Consider the following 16,617-nt stretch of genomic DNA (forward strand, 5'->3'; position numbering starts at 1 on the left):
TCCATCTAAACCAAGAAAATTTCAAACAAAAAAAAGTTTTTTTTGTTTGTTTTTGTTTTGGTTCAAAAGCCATTTTTCAGAGGAAAAAAATGTAGACGAAAAGGTTTTGCGTAGCTGTATTGAATTTCAACAGTTCTGCCGGATCGGCGCATCGCCCAGTTGTGCTGCTTTAGTTATTACGGTAACTTGTGCATCGTCCATCCCAAAAGTTTTTACATCCTTTAAATGTATCGCCGCCCGCTAAACGAACTGCCTCTGCGTGGGATAGAGCAGCCATTTTGCACCAGCAACAGGTCTTTTTAGGAAGGGACTTGAAAGAAAACTTCGCTTCCTAAAAATGATTACGTCGTGTTGCTGTACGCTGTTCATCAGGTGCCAGGCTCTGCCCTGCGGTGGCTACATTTCGGTGGTCAGTGGTGTGATCCCGGAGCATAGTTGGTACAGCACTTCATAGACTGCTAGAGTGAATTTAGTACTGACAGAAGATTCCAGCCTGTCCGCTTTTGGTGACGGAAGGTCTCTATTGATCTGCAGAATTGGTTCTACATACACGGCTCCATTTTAAGTTCCCGTTGCCCTCCTAGTGAGCTGCAAATCTGCTCTGCAGTGACCACCCCTAGGAGGTCAGAGGGAAGTTTAGTCCTTGGTGCTTCTGCTGTGACGGTCAGTAGGGTTACCTGTGACATACAGTTTTTTGCCCTGTGGCACGTCTGCCCTATGGAGATTGGACTGAGCGCCACCAATTTATTTCATGTTGCGGCCACTCGGCAGTAGTGCCCCACGTGGGCTGTAGTTGAACCAGCACTGTGGAGGTGAAATGTAAGGTCATTGTACAGAGCAGTCATCCCAATACAATGATGCCAAGGCCTGGTCCAGCTCAGGGAGAGAATGGGAGGAAAAATGCATTTAAATCAATGAGTAAAAATAGATCCATCCTGTTCCTTGGTTTGTATGAAATTTAAGCAGAACTCATATTTATGAGATTTTTGTGTTATCTGTTTCATGCTCTCTGGGATCTAGGAGACGTATGTTGGTCCTGGAATATCCCACAGGGAACAGTCCAGTTTTTCTTGAGATGGGACCAGATCCTCTTTTCCATATGATATCCCTAGCCAGGTTTCCAGCCTGTTTTTTCCCCTTTTCACTTATCATTTGTCTGAGCTCAGCTGCTCTGCCCTTGGTCTGTGACGGTGTGATGAAGGGTTTTGTGTTTACGGGTCATGTGTTTCGTTTACGAACGGGCTCTAAGAGGGATCTCACTGAACTGGGTGGCAGGGCAATAAAACGGCAGACGAAATTCAGTGCTGATAAATGCAGAGTAACGCCCATTGGGAAACTTAATCAAAACGATATATACAAAATGAGGGGGGCTAAATTAGCTATTACCACTCAAGAAAGAGATTTTGGCGTCATGGTGGATAGTTCTCGGAAAACAGCCGCTCAGTGTGCAGCAGCAGTCAAAAAAGCTACCAGAACGTTAGGAACCAGGAGGAAGGGGATAGATAGTAAGACCGAAAATGTCATCATGCCACTATGTGACTCCATGGTACGCCCACACCTTGGATACTGCCTGCAGTTCTGGTCACCCCATCTCAAAAAAAGATATTTTACAATTGGAAAAGGTACAGAGAAGGGCAATAAAAACGATGAGGGGTATGGAACAGCTTCCATATGAGGAGAGATTAAAAAGACTGGGACTGTTCAGCTAGAAAAGAGATGACTGAGGATGGATCTGATAGAGGACATGAACGGTGTGGAGAAAGTGAATAGAGGAGTGTTACCCCTTCACATAACAGAACTGGGGTCACCTGATGCAATTAACAGGCAGCAGGTTTAAAACTAACATGAGGAAGTACTTCACACAGTCAGCCTGTGGAACTCATTGGCAGGGGATGTTGTGAAGGCCTAAAGTAAAACTTGGTTCAGGAGAGAATTAGATGAGATCATGGAGGACCGGTCCATCAGTGGCCATTAGTCAAGATGATCAGGGACGCCACCCCATGCTCTGGGTGTCCCTAAACCTCCAAATTCCAGAAGCTGGGACGACAACGGGATGGATCACTTGAAATTGCTCTGTTCTGTTCTTTCTTTCTGAAGCATCTGGCACTGGCCACGGTCAGGATACTGGGTTAGACGGCCCATTGGTCTGACCCGCTATGGCCGTTCTTCTGTTCTGTAGTGTGTCTGCCCAAGAGAGGGGCCCATGGGCTGGGCTTGTAAAGACCAAACCGCTTCTTGTTGAGGACGCTTCCTGAAGAGCCTGGGCACCTCCTAAGGAGCACCGTGCCTGATGACGGCAGCTGAGGCCATGACTGAGGCTATGTCTACCCTGGGGTTGTGAGCGTAGCACAAGTAGGCTAGCTTTAATCTAGCCAGCCTGGGTAACAGTAGTAGTGTAGACACGGCTTCATGGGCTCGCTGCGTGAGTGCAAGCCTGCCAGGGACCCTAGGTAAGTTCTCTGGAGCCTGTGCTGAAGCCCGTGCCATCACATCTACGCTACTGTTGTTACATGAGCTAGCTAGATTAAAGCAGGCACAGGTACGCCTACCCATGCTACAGTCACACCCTCTCTTTCAGTGTAAACGTACTGTAAGTGTGTAGGCACTGGGAAAGGGATCCCTTGGGATGCTTCTCCTTTCCCCCTCCCCCAGCCTCTGTGCCTCAGTGGCAGTGCTGCAGTAGTTTATAGACTCTTGACGTTTCAGTGTTTAACGTTTTGCTATGGGGCTTGTTACTGAGTTGTTTTCAGGTGTGTTGGGTTGAAACTTTGCATGCAAAGTCTGGTGAGCCCGGGAAGGGTGGTTTTGTAGCCAATTCCTTTTGCTGCGCAGAGTTGTTAGACACAGAGCGGAGGAGCAAGTGGCACCGCCAGGCATTGGCAGGGGTGCCGGCTGAGGCTGTTATATTTCTTAAGCTATTTCAGCTGGCATCAAAGATAGCTACGGGGCATCAGACACTGACTGTGGGGTTAGTGGTACAGGCAAATTCCACGCTAGCGGGTGATACTGCTGTGTGTGTCCCTGACCTCAAATGGGCAGTGAGAGACCCTGGAACCATGCCAGTGGAAGCATCTTGGTCAGGATTGGTCTGTGGGCTTTGTATTTAATTTGTGCTTCTCTTCACACCACCACTGTCTCCTCGCTCTGCTGCCCCGATCCAGGCATTTGGCTTTGACCAACTTAAGAGGGTCAGAAAATGCAGAGCTAGGGCTGTGCCCACGTCCCAGACGGTTCTCTGCTCAGCTTTGCGTTTGGTGACCCGTTCTGAACACCCACGTTCAAGAGAGATGCCTGGGCCTGACCTACGAGAGGAGACTGAAAGAGTGTGGCTTGTTCAGTTTAGCACGGTGAAGGCTGAGGGGGATCTGATTGCCGTCTGTAAATACACTAGGGGGGCAAACACCAGGGAGGGGGAAGAGCAGTGGAAACTAAAGGGCAACGTTGGCCCAAGAACAAACGGGGATAAACTGGCTCTAGGTAAATTTAGGCTGGAATTGAGAAGAAGGTTCCTAACTTACGGAGGAGGGAGGTTCTGGAACCTATCTAGGGTTAAAATGAAGCTTGATAAGCTTATCCAGGGGATTGTGAAAACTGGGTGGCCCATGATAGAATGGGAATGAATTCGGTGACCCAGTCCTGTGTTCCTGTGGTGAGATTGCAGAGCGCTGAGAGGTGGCTCCCCATGCTGTGTGTGCTGGGCAGGGCTGCTGGGGGTGAAGAGGCCCATGGCGGGCGCCTGGATGTGGGTGATGGACAGGGTTTTTGATAGTGGTTTTGGGTTTGTTCTCCAGATGCAGATTACACGGAGATTAGGAACGAGTTTGTGGCTGCCCGATCTCACCTCCCCGTCATGTTCATCTCCACCCCCAGAGACCAGCGGAGCTCAGTGTGGACAAAAGAGCAGCCTTCAACACAGGTGAGCTAGGCTGCATCTCTCCTCCTCCTTTCTGCTACGCTCGGGTGCCCGTCAGCAACCAGCCAGGGGTCATTTCTGCTCCCACTCTCCCATCCCTGCACTAGCATGCTCAGATTCCCATCCATCTCCTCTGTCAGGGCTACTCCAGAGTCAGCTCTTTGCTGGGCCTGCTGCAGAGCTGGCATTGTACAGGGTGCAAGCCTTGTACAGGCTATATTTACCCCCTTCCCTTCACCTGAGCAATGCCCCTCAGTACCTGAGTCCTTATCCCTCCCTTCCTCAAGCCCCTCCCTGTGGCACTGTTGTCTGGCTGAGGACAGATATCTCCCCTGCCCCCTTTGGAGCAGGACACCGTCCCTGCAGCTAGCGGGGCATCCCCATTGCAGTGCAGGGGCTATGTGATGTCTCGGGTCCTTGGTTCTACCCTCCAACTCTCTGCCCCTCCTCAGATCCTGCAGCGCCTTCTTGTGCTGGCGCTGGAATCGCTGCGGGCGTTGGAGAAGCAGCTCACGGACCCGCTTGGGAGCCAGGATGTGAAGGTAGTTCCCTAAGGCGCCTGAGTGGAGCATGCCGTGAATTGGTGCTGGTGAAAAGAGCACGGAGCCTCTGGCGACTTGAATCCGGTGCCCCAGAACGGGTACAGCACGGACGGCAGCAGTGCAAGTTCTTCCCCCTCGCCTCACTGTGCCTCACCCCTGCCCTGGAGGGGCAGTGTAGGGACAAGAGGCCTCCAGGGGTCTCTGCAGCTGCAGTTATTGCCTGCATCCCTTGCCTATGCTTAATAAGAACAGCCATGCTGGGTGAGACCAATGGTCCACCTAGCCCAGTATCCTGGCTTCCGACAGTGGCCAGTGCCAGGTGCTTCAGAGGGAATGAACAGAACAGGGCAGTCTCTCGAGTGATCAGTCCCCTGGCATCCAGGAAGACAGATTTAGGGGCATCCAGAGCAAGGGGTTGTGTCCCTGCTCATCTTGGCTAATAGCCATTGATGGACTTACCCTCCACAAACACCCCGGCCGTGAATTCCACAGGCTGACTGTGCGTTGTGTGAGGTAGTACTGCCTTTTGTTTGTTTTAAACCCAGCTGCCTGTTCATTTCATTGGACATGACATTTTGTGGGCAGGAGGGAGGGAAAAACCCTTAAAAAATGGTGTTAACAATGTTTAGCAAAAAACCAAAAATCAATCGTTTTTGAAAAAAGGCCTTTGTTTTGGTATGTAAATCTCTCAGGCTTGAAAAATTTCCACCCGCTGTTAGACCCAAGACAAGGGTAGATGTAGCTGAGAGAAAAGAGTATAGAGCCAAGGCTGATCCCTGTGGGATTCTGTCAGGGTTCCCCATAGAGGTGCTGCCTTGTGCTGGGCTGCTTTTCTGTGCAGTCAGTGCCAAATTGTTACCTCTTAGCTCACTGCCCTGCTCCTCCTCCTCCTCCTCATTCTGCTGCACATCTGAGTTACGTGGCAGCACGGGGCGTGGAGGAGAAGAGGCTGTATTTTGAAAAACAACTGCTATGGAAGTGTCTGTTCTCTGAAGAGCCCAGAAGAGGGTGCTCTTGCTTCAGGCAACTGGATCCTCTTTCCGATAAGCATTTGGCCTTTGGGAAAGTGAGGATGATTACATTTACAGTACCGCCGTTGTGTAAATGAAAGACTCTTCATGCTAGGCCAGAGCCATGTGGGGTCAGTAATGATCTTCAGTAGCTGTTCCCTGCGGTATTGGAGTTGCTTAATATTGCTCAGAGGAGCCTGAAGCTCCTCAGGGGAGGATTAAGCTACTAGTATTACAGTGTGGTAGGTACGGGATGTACAGAATTTCTTCCTCCACCTTTGAAATACAGCCACCTCTGGGGTGCAGCGTGGCAGCAGTTTCACGTTCCAGCCCAGCGACATTACACTACTGTTCAGAATGGGAAGGGAAGGACCGTGTAGCTAACTGGAAGTGCAGGTGGAATTCAGGGAGGCAGAATGCAATGACTGGAGTAAGAATGTGGCCCAGACACTGGGGCTAATGCCCTGACTCTTGCAGAAGGATCTCACTTTTAAACTATCAACAGAAAAGTAGCACCCCCTAAAACTAGGTTTGGGTATTTGTCTGGAAATGAGTCAGAAGGCGGAGCACCCCTTACTCCGTGGCCAATGTCGCTTCTTGCAGAAGGGGTTCTTGGGAGGTCTCCTAAACAAGTACCTGCCTAGCTGGATTTAGCTTAGCTTTTAAGACTGGAGCACAATGCACCATGGTATAGGTGCATTTTGAGATCAGTACAGCTGCGTGCAGCGAGAGACGTCCAAGGGAGATCTGAGAGTTGGATTGTACCTGTGTGCATGTAGGAAGCGGCAGTACTCTGCCCTAGCTTGGCCACAGTCCTGAACTCCTCCTCCAAGTCCAGAGTAGCCGCCCATTTCTGCTAAAACGCTCAGCAGCAAAATTAGTTAAGTGATATTTCCGCCTTGTCTACACTAAGGAATTGTTCAATTGCTGAGAACTGATTCGACTTAGACAACAGTAATCATCAGGGTCACACTTTCTCCTGAAGATCTGTATTGAGTCTCCTTTTTTTTTTTTTCTGTTTTTAGGCTGCCCACCATCAGTAGTTTCTCATGTCTCCTCAAATATAACTGACAGGGGTGCAATACGTTTGTTTGCTCGTTCTCTTAGGGTGCATGTCACTGATTGGTTCAGATCTTCTAGTGGTCCCTTATCTGCTCTCTAAGTGCTGTGTCCCAATCCTGCTAGTTTCCCTGTGTAGTGAGATCCCTGTTGAAGTCAGTGGGGCTCTGTTCAGGCATATGGTTCAACCATCCAGAATCATAGAAGATGAGGGTTGGAAGGGACCTCAGGAGGTCATCTAGTCCAACCTCCTGCTCAAAACAGGACTAACCCCAACTAAATCAGCCCAGCCAGGGCTTTGTCAAGCCGCAGCTTAAAAACCTCTAAAGATGGAGATTCCACCACCTCCCTAGGTAACCCATTCCAGTGCTTCGCCACCCTCCTAGTGAAAAAGTTTTGCCTGATATCCAACCTAGACCTCCCCCACTGCAACTTGAGACCATTGGTCCTGGTTCTGTCATCTACTACTATTGAGAACAGCCTAGCTCCATCCTCCCTGAAGCCCCCTTTCAGGTACTTAAAGGTTGCTATCAAATCCCCTCTCTCTTCTTTTTTGCAGACTGAACAAGCCTAGTTCCCTCAGTCTCACCTCATAAGTCATGTGCTCCAGCCCCCTAATAATTTTTTTTGCCCTCCGCTGGACTCTCTCCAACTTGTCCACATCCTTTTTGTAGTGAGAGTCCCAAAACTGGACACACTACTCCAAATGCGGCCTCACCAATGCCAAATGGGGGGAATAATCACTTCCCTCAATCTGCTGGCAATGCTCCTACTAATGCAGCCCAATATGTTATTAGCCTTCTTGGCAACCAGGGCACACTGCTGACTCCTATCCAGCTTCTCAACCACTGTAACCCCAGGTCCTTTTCTGCAGAACTGCTGCTCAGCCCATCAGTCTGTAGCAGTGCTTGGGGTTCTTCCGTCCTAAGTGCAGAATGTCCTGGAGAACGAGCTGTTTTTTTTGTTTTTTGGTAAGGACTTCCTGCTTGTGTTAGCATCGTCATTTTGTTCCTTGGCTGAAATTGAAAATGTGGTTCGGTGTCTTAGCCATTTTGAGTCATTAACTCCATCCTCTTCATCATTTGTGAGCACTTACTTTCTCCCCACCACCTCTTTCCACTGAGATATGTCTAAACCCTCTGGTTTATTCCACATCATAGCCTGCTTGGATTAGCATGAACACATGATGCTCACTTGGCTGCCCTTATCTTTACCCTGCAGTCCTTTACTGACACTGTGGGCTCTTGTTCTGTCACCCCCCCCCCCCCTTCCATTTCCAGAGCAGGTTTGTTTTTAAACCTCCGATCTCTGAGCAGCCCTGGGGAGGGGAGGCCCCTTTGTAGTTGCTTATTCCTCGAAGACTTGTTTTCAAAGGAAATTAATTGGTTGGTTGCTAGTGCTTTTTAAAAGGGTGCTTTATCTTGAGCTTTACCCAGTAGAATTCCCTGTACTTTGGATACTGTGGTGTCAAGGGAGGAGAACGTTAATTGAACCCGCAGGATGTTACTGGGGGGAGGGGGGAACTGGGCTTCTGATTATGAGTAGCCTTTAGCAACCTCTAATGAGGCTGGTCACAGTGCTAAGCCTAGGCCCAGATTCTTAAAGGTGTTTCGGCGTTGCAGTGCTGGGTGTTGCCGTGCCCAAGTCGGTGCCAGTTTGGAAAGTGAGGAGCTGAAGTGTCACTGCCGTGCAGTGAGACGTTGGTTTGTGGGCATTGCAGCTCTGAGCAGAGCAGGGCTTGAGGACCTCTCAAAATCTGGGCCTGTGCCTGGTAGTACGCGTGAGCAGGATTGGGCCCCGAACATTTTCTACTTCTTTTTTTCTCTTTCAAGCGTCCAGGGCCTGATGCTCTCATTGAAACGAGTCGGGCTGAAGAGGAAGGATGGCCTTGTGGTTATGACAGTGGATTGGCATTCGGGAGATCAGGGTTCCATTTCCAGGCCCGCTACAGATGTCCTGTGTGACCGTGGCCAGTTCCTTGGGCCCGCTCAGTATCGTGTTCAGTGCCACAACCCCTGAATAACGTCACAAAGCTGGGCCATAATCTCTGCTGATCTCAGTCAAATGAGGAGAATAGCTTTCTTTCTTTCTCCAGGACTTCGCCTAGCCTGTCATTTTGGATTGCAAGGCTTTTCAGCACGGCTGTCTGTTTCTATATGTTTGTAGAGCTCCTGGCTTGATCAGAGAAGGAACCTCTGATTCACTGCTGCAGTACAAACAAGTAGTAATTAATGGTCCTGCACACTTTGCAGTGCTGGGCTCTACGGTCTGTTTTGGCAAAACACTCAGGCTTTTTAAACTTGTGTTTATAGACCCTTTACACTAAGCTTTTTAAATATGAAAGCAAAAATAAATGACTCTGATGTGGTTGAGGATGCCCAGCCAGGCTGGTCTTCCAGGATACCCAGGTTGGGTCAGTGACTACAGTCTGTGAACTGATCCACACTGCAGAGCACTGACTCCATGTGGAGTGCCACTGGGAAGCAAACGGGTGCTGCATAGATACAGGTGTCTGCGTGGATCTGATTGCAGGATCGGGGCTTAATTTTACCTAAGCGCGACAACTAAAGAATAGCAAACGTCTCTTGTTTTTCTAGACTGTGTTATTGTAGCAGCTGTACGAGGCTCGGGGAATCCTCTTCCTGAATCCAAGCTGATCTTGGGTTTTCACAAGTTGTGGTGTAAAGTTGAATTTAATTAAATTTTTATTATCAGGGACAACGTGCAGTTTCAAAGATTCTCTATAAAACTGGCTTTTGTTTAATCCTGCCTGCATTTCTTACTCATCTAAATGGCAGCGTGGGAACTGGCAGCCAATTTCCTCAGAAAATAGGAAACCAAGAGGAGTTGCGGGAGGAGACATTAAGTGCAAAACAATATGTGAATGCCCCAATCAGAGTTGAGATTTAAAGCATCAGAATTGGTTCCTGTGACAACTGCTGCTCCAGCAGCCTGGGGCATAAGTGTTGTTTTCATACTGTCTGTGCTGTCAAGTTGTACGTAAGTTTATCTCAGTTACTTCTGACTTCACTGGTGGTGCTGCCTGAGTAAGGACTGCAGGATTTACGTGCATGTGCAAGGCGGCATATGCTTTGTATGGGACCGTGTCTTAACTAACTTGTGGCATCCATGTCCGTGAATTTCACACTCTTGTACGTTTCCTGCCTCAGCCCATGATGTTTCATGGACACTGCACGTTTTTCCGGGGGGTCTTCTAATTTTGAGCACTTTCACTTTGCATGCCCTACTTGGGACGTACAAGGCCAGATGTTTCAGAAGTTCTGAGCACAAGTACAGCTCCTGATGACTCTTGTTGAAGGTGTGAATGCTCAGAACCTCTGAAAATCGGGCCCCAGGTGTCTGAAGTTGGGCCTCTGGAGATGCCTCTAATTTTGGGTAGCTTTTGAAAATATTTTTTTAGGTTTACACTTAACGTCCTTGTAGCTTTGGTTTTTTTTTAAGAAAATAAAATAATAGCTAATGGTGGACCGCTCACTGCGAAGTCAGAACCAGTCTTTGCTAGATCACTGAAGACCTTCTGAGTGAGGGCTGTCCATCTCCCTGCCATGTTTTGTTTCGTGTGCCCCTCCTGCTTCGATGTTACAGATGGTGGAGGTGAGAATTAAAAGAGAATAAAAAAAATTTTTTTTAATACTGGGGAACTTGTAATCGCTTCTTTCTCCCCCCCCAGAAATGGCTCGAGTATTCTTGTTGAAATTTTTGCATGCACACATGACCAATTTTTCTGTGGGGCAGAAGCCAAGCCTGGAACACTCCACCCTGAGCCGTGGAAACTTCAGAAAGTCCTGAGTGACTGGGACTGATGTTAACATGGGCAGACTTGGCCAGCTGGGACTCCAGCTTTTGCTAATGCTCCATCTGTAATCCCCTTGTGCACACACCCCTTGTTCCCGCCCCTCCTCCAGCGGTTGGTTGTGTCACTCGGCCCGTGTTGCTGCAGAGGCAGGTGGAGGTATTCCATGGAGCCAGCCCTTGGCAGGGCTCCCGGTGGATTGGGCGCGGCCGTGCATTCCATTGGGTCAGGGATTGACAGCTGCTGTTGGGTATTTGTGCAGCTTTTTTCCATGGTTAGCCTGGGCCCTGCTCACTGGGGAGTTTGGTTCTTGATATGTCTTGACGTCTCTCTTTGTTGGACTTAGTGGAAAGCTGCCTAGAATAATTCTCTGGAGCCACCTTTCTTGGCTGCTGTTTTGTTTCCATGAGGAGGTTGCCTCTGGCTTGGGTTGGCTTTTATATTAAACCACTTAGCTGGAAAGAAAAGGCATCCAGAAGCAGGACGTGGGAAAGGAGGTGGATACGGGCGACTCCCATGAAGTTTGCTTCGTATTTCCAGGGGTGGGACTCTGGTGCTGCCTGCAGGAGTATGTGGGGTAGGGATGTGCAGATCCAGCCGGTGTGGTTCTTGAGCCCCCCCCATGGCCTGGCACGAGAGTGGAGCTCTTTCTACACCCGGAAGTCTGTATCTGGAGGTGGTGGGGTTTCCAGAATGGCTGCCCAAGGGAAACACCCAGCTCTGACATGCAGGGCCCATTTGAGTGTGGTCCTAGCGCTCTACTAAGAGGGACTGCTGCAGCTGAGAGAAAGCAGCAGCAGCTATTGAGGGGGTGCCCTCTCCACTTCCTCACCTGCTTCTCTCTCCAGTAACCCCCTCCCCCCCCTTGCCCCCTTCGTCTTCATTGGCTCCCCGCCATCCTGGCTCTCTTTGGCTGGAAACTGCCCCCCAGCTCCATGCCAGATCTGCTCTGGCCGTTGCTGCTGACTCTGGTTCCCTGAATGAGGCACGCGATGGTGTCTGTACTGACAGAAGGCAGGACAAGCCCCAAACTTGCTTGGGCTAGCGAGGAGGCAGGGGCAACGATTTGTATTAAATTGAGGCTGTGCGAGTGGTTGGAAGTGAGGATAAGGGTGGAGAGGGGGGGAGGCTGGGCTGCAGTCACCAGAGAGTTGTCGTCAGTCTTCAGCAGCACCATCACTTTGTGGCTGAACAGTTTTTCAGTGCAAAGTGGTTGAGAGGCTCAGATGAATCCCTAGGAAATGGGCTGTATAATTTCTTATAAGTGATACTTGCACGTCACCTGTTCTCTCCATACTGTCAGGTCACTGGGGTAGTGTGTGTGAGACTAGCTCTGTCACTTCCCTTCCATGTGACGCTGAGCAAGTCACTTCCCCTGTGTGTGATGCTATTTCCCCGTCTTGCCTACTTAGATTGTAATGAATAACAACAGAGCAATGTGCAAACATTAAGTCTCAAAACCCGAGAGAGGTTTTATCCCCATTTTACAGCTGGTTAAATTGAGGCACAGAAAGATGCACTCGCTTGCCCAGTGGGTCACTGGCAGAACTGGATACTAACCAATAAGCCATGCTGACCTGTGAAGGTCAACAGGCAGGAACTACAAAGACTTCAGAGCAGAGATGCTGTTCATAGTAGTAGCTGGAGAAAAAGCAAATTTCTGAGCTCACAAATCTGTCATGCAGCAGCTATGCTGACCTGATTTATGTTCTTGGCCGGGATTGCCGTGCCAGACAAATCAGACTGGGGCATGAAACCCAGACTTCCAGAGGTGCTGTGAAGTGTACTAGTTTTAAAATAAAGAAGTTGAGGAGCTGACATTAGAATGGAGCTAACAACAACTCTGAAAATCTGTGTCTTTCCCAGACACTGCAATTCTGGTAGCTCCATTCGTTTCCCAGCAGACCCAGTGTGATTAAGGATCAGTGAAATATTGACTTCCATTGCAGGAATTGTGTGCACCTTTCATGGATACAGGGGGAATGGGGGCATGATTTTGAAACCCCTTGTTTTGCTTAAGAGGCCCCAGCCAGATGAAAAATCCATGGCTGAGATTTTCAAAGCAATTTAGTTCCAGAAGGGTAGCCGTGTTAGTCTGTTTTCAGCAAAACGACGAGAGTTCTGTGGCACCTTAAAGACTAACAAATTTATTTGGGCATAAGCTTTTGTGGCAAAAACCCACTTCATCAGATGCATGAAATGGAAACTTCAGTTAGGTAGATATATGTACACATGCAAGGATGGGTGAGTGACATCACAGTGAGGCGGGCAAGTGTTAGCGAGGTAATTCAATCAGGGTGGATGAGTCCCATTCAGAACAGTTGATGAGAAGGTGTGAATGCCACAAGAGGGAACATTATTTTTGTAGTGGGCTAGCCACTCCCAGTCTCTATTCAGACCTAGTCTGATAGTGTCAACTTTGCATATGAGTTCCAGCTGTGCAGTTTTGCACTGAAGTTTGTTTTTGAAGTTTTTTTGTGGAAGTATGGCAACTTTCAAGTCTGTTACTGAGTGTCCAGGGAGATTGAAGTGCTCTCCTACTGGTTTTTGGATGTTACCATTCTTGATGTCTGATTTGTGTCCATTTATTCTTTTGCGTAGAGAAGCAATTTAGGGAATTTAGAGAAATTAACCATAAATGTCAGTTGAAGAGATGTCTGAATCCCCAAGACAGCTTTGAAAATCTCAATCTGTGTATTAAAGGAAAATAAAAACCCAGGAAAACTATATCCTCTGCCGGTATTACAAGTAATGGATATTAAAGCTGAGAGAACCTTAAAAATCAAATGTATTTTTGACAGTAGTAGCTCACTTTTTGCATGTGTCTCAGCTTGGGCAATGAAAATAGACTAGTTCCTCTCACTTTTGTGTCTAAGAAGTTTCTAGTCAACTTTCCTTTTGGGTTCTCATTCAGTGCTGTTATGTTTGGGTCGCAAACATTGCGAGGAAGATTAACAAACAGGATTTTTTTTGTAAAAGTAAAAAATAAATCAAAACCTTCCTGTTGATCTGTATGTGTGAAAACTCATTTTAATAAGGATTCTTTTGGGGCCAGTTGGAAGTGACAGCTTTCTTCTAATATGTAGCCTTATTTAGTAAATCTTTTTCTAGCTGCCAGTTCAGCTTTCTTTTCACTATAGCTGTTGCTTGGAAATTCTTACTTATTCCCAGAATCAGAATCTCCCTGGTGCAAAGACTTGAGCAATATGATCCCTATTAAGCAATGTCTGCAGCTCAGCAAAGTCAAGCACCAAATGATTTGGGACATCTGGAAGATGCTATAAAAGAAGCTGCAGATAAACATGTCGGGAAGATGTTACTAGCTAAGAAAAACCCATGGATAACCGATGAAATCATTGCTTTGATAGACGAAAGAGAGGAAAGTAAAAGCACAAAGATCAACAACAGATAAAGAATATCAGAGATTAATACAATGATAAAGAATAAATGTAGATTATCAGAGTCTGAATGGTTGAATGAGAAATGCAAAGAAGTTGAACAATTGGATGAAGATAAGGTGAGATGTATAAAAAGAAAAGAGCCTTTATTTACAGGAAAAAGGTGATCGATATGGCCCTTAAAGACATAAATGGACAATGTTTGACAGACCCTAAAGATAAGAACGAGAGAGGGTGAGAATATATCAAGGAATTATATGGTGGTGATGGGCCTGAAAAACCTCAACTATAGAAATCAGTCAAGTAAGCACACTAGTAATGGATAAAGAAATCATGGAAACAGTAAAAAGTCCTCAAAATGGAAAAACACTAGGAAGTGATGGAATATAGGCTGAATTATTAAAAACCATAGGCAACAAAGGCTTGAAAGCCCTGTCAGAGATTATGAAGCATTTGTTTGAGATGGGAGAACTGCCAGAAGATTTTACAACCTCATTGTATATTCAAATCCCCCCAAAAGAACAATGCTGGGGAGTATAGAATGATTAGCCTAGTATCACAGGCCTCTAAGATACTTTCGCAAGTTGTTTAAGACTGAATACAAGAGAAGAGTGATAAGTAAATCTGTGAACAGCTTCAAACTTGGAAAGGACACAATAAACACTTATGAACTTGAAGCTCATATTAGAAAGATCAGTCGAAACGGGGAAAACAGTGTACTTGTGTTGAGTTCCAGAAAGCATTTGACAAAATCTACCACTACAAATTGTTGAATGTACTAAGACCTGTAGGGATTGATAGAAATGAGCTCTAATAAAAGTTATGCTGAAGTCAGAAGGTGATTGCAATGGGAGATCGAGAGGAGTGAGAGAAGGTTGTGTAATGTCACCAACTTTTTATTCAACATGTACAGTGAGTATTTTATAAAATTAATTGAAGAAACAAAGGTATTTAGGTGAATGGGAAATGGGTTAATAACATTTGCTATGCAGATTGACACAGTGCTGTTGGCTGATTCAGAAGGTTTGATGAAGTTAGTGGAGATTATAAATGAATATGGCAAGGGAGTATGGTCTGGAGTTGGATGTGGACAAGACAAACTATGGTGATATGCAAGGATCAAGGGAAAACATGCAATATTCCAGTGAACAACACAGCCATATAGCAACTGAGAAAGTATTGCTACTTAGAAAACATTATTACAGAAGATAGAAGATCGGATACTCAAGTCATCATGAGAATATTAAGAGCAAAAAACACATTCTGGAGGAATAAACATCTGATGAGAAGAGACAAATCTGAAGACTAAATTCCGACTCTTAAAAACTTACTGTTGGTCCATGTTAAGTTACGGCTGTGAAACATGGACATTGAAACTATCAAGAATAAAAAAGATACAATCCTTTGATTTATGGTGTTTATGGAAGAATTCTGAAAATATTGTGGATAGACCGCACAAACAGTGAAAAAGTATCGGAGATGATTGGATCTCAGCAAACGCTAGTTGGAGATCTTACGGAAAAAGAGATGTGATTTGCAGGGTACGTTTTTAAGAGGTTCAGTGGGTGATGCATATTTATGGGCACTGGAAGAGAAAATTAATGGTCGAGGAACACAAGGCAGAAAAAGAAGATCTTGTATGGATGATGTGGTATCCTGGGTGAATCAAAAGGACTATTCATCCACAAAGAGATTCGCAGAATGGGCTACTCTGGTTGCAAACTTCTAGTGGTGGAGAAGCCAAGCAGCAGAAGCAGGGCAGCTGTAGTAAAAGAAAGAGCCAGAGTGTGGCTAATCCCTTTCCTCAGACTGATGGCTTGTCTGCACACCAGAATTGAACCTATTTCAGCTGAAGGTTTGCTGATGTACACTGTTGTTAAACTGCTTCAGCTTTGTGTGTAGACTGGTTTAAATTAGATTCCTCTGTATTGGATGCTGGCTGGGCGAGGCCTGGCCATACCTAAAAATTAGCTCTGTGTGGTTGATATGACACTCAGACCAAAACTTCAGCTGCATGTGGGAAGATAGAGCAGAGGTAACCAAAGCCATGGCTATTGAAAGGAGCTGGTGGGACTGAGTTCCCTGTGGATGGATATTAACATCACCATGCCCCCGTCAGGGGGCTTGGCGTTCATTGTTGCCCTGGTTAGCAGTTTCAGCAGGGAGGCTGAGGACTGAATGGGCCGTGGAAATGGAACTCCTCTCCCTGTCTTCGAGGTGGTGTCTCCAGACCCGAGTCATGATAGCAGGGCAGCGTGAGAGAAGCTATAACCGTCTGTTTTCAGGGCCGTGGGAAAAAACGCCTTGTAAAATGCATTACAAACTGCACCCTCCTCCAGAAGGGCCCAACTGCAAAGCAGGGAGTGGATGCCATAACCAGGTGGTGCTGCACCCTGACCTCTCACATGTTTTGAGACACGTGGGGCTGCAGTTCAGACTTGTCCATGGGGCTAAGCATCACTTCTGTCCAAGCCCCAGAACTCTGTCTTGGGCTGTGTAGGGCAGCAGGCCACCTGCCTTTCTCCATTAGCCTCCTAGCTGTTCAGGGTCCTTTGGGAGGCAGCACTGAACATCTCCTTCCCATCAAATCTCCTCTCCCGCAGAATCCAGGCTTCCCAGGGCCCTGTTCTTCAGACAGGACCACCTGCCAACCTCCTTCTCTCTTAGCTTCCTGCTCCATAAGGGTGGAGCAAGCCAGAGGCCTCCCTCTGCAAAGGGACCTTGGCGGGTGCTCTGCTGTAGCCTTTCCCAGGGGAGGAGGCTCAGGCTGGAGTAACTCTTCTTCCTGGCCCTGCAGGCTGGGCCACAATGTAGCTAAGAATTAATTACAGGCTGTGCAATCATTACCCTCCACGAAGCCTGGCTACTGACCAGCCTCTCA

General features: G+C 47.3%; 1 protein-coding gene across 3 annotated transcripts in view; it reads left to right on the top strand.

Annotated features, from left to right (window-relative positions):
• Positions 1–16,617, top strand: part of NOL6 (nucleolar protein 6) — a 66,632-nt gene that overhangs the window by 31,062 nt on the left and 18,953 nt on the right. For 2 of the 3 annotated variants that reach the window (XM_067530872.1, XM_067530873.1), the window contains exons 22-23: positions 3,792–3,916; positions 4,366–4,455. In XM_067530872.1, coding sequence (XP_067386973.1) covers positions 3,792–3,916; positions 4,366–4,455 — 215 coding nt within the window. Of the gene's footprint in view, positions 1–3,791; positions 3,917–4,365; positions 4,456–8,356; positions 8,517–16,617 lie in introns of those variants that run through there. The other variant, XM_067530874.1, reaches the window with a different exon arrangement.

Source organism: Emydura macquarii, unplaced genomic scaffold, assembly GCF_026122565.2.
Source record: "Emydura macquarii macquarii isolate MOO-44397 ecotype Brisbane River unplaced genomic scaffold, CSIRO-AGI_Emac_v2 contig_3114, whole genome shotgun sequence".
NCBI classification, from domain to species: domain Eukaryota; kingdom Metazoa; phylum Chordata; order Testudines; family Chelidae; genus Emydura; species Emydura macquarii.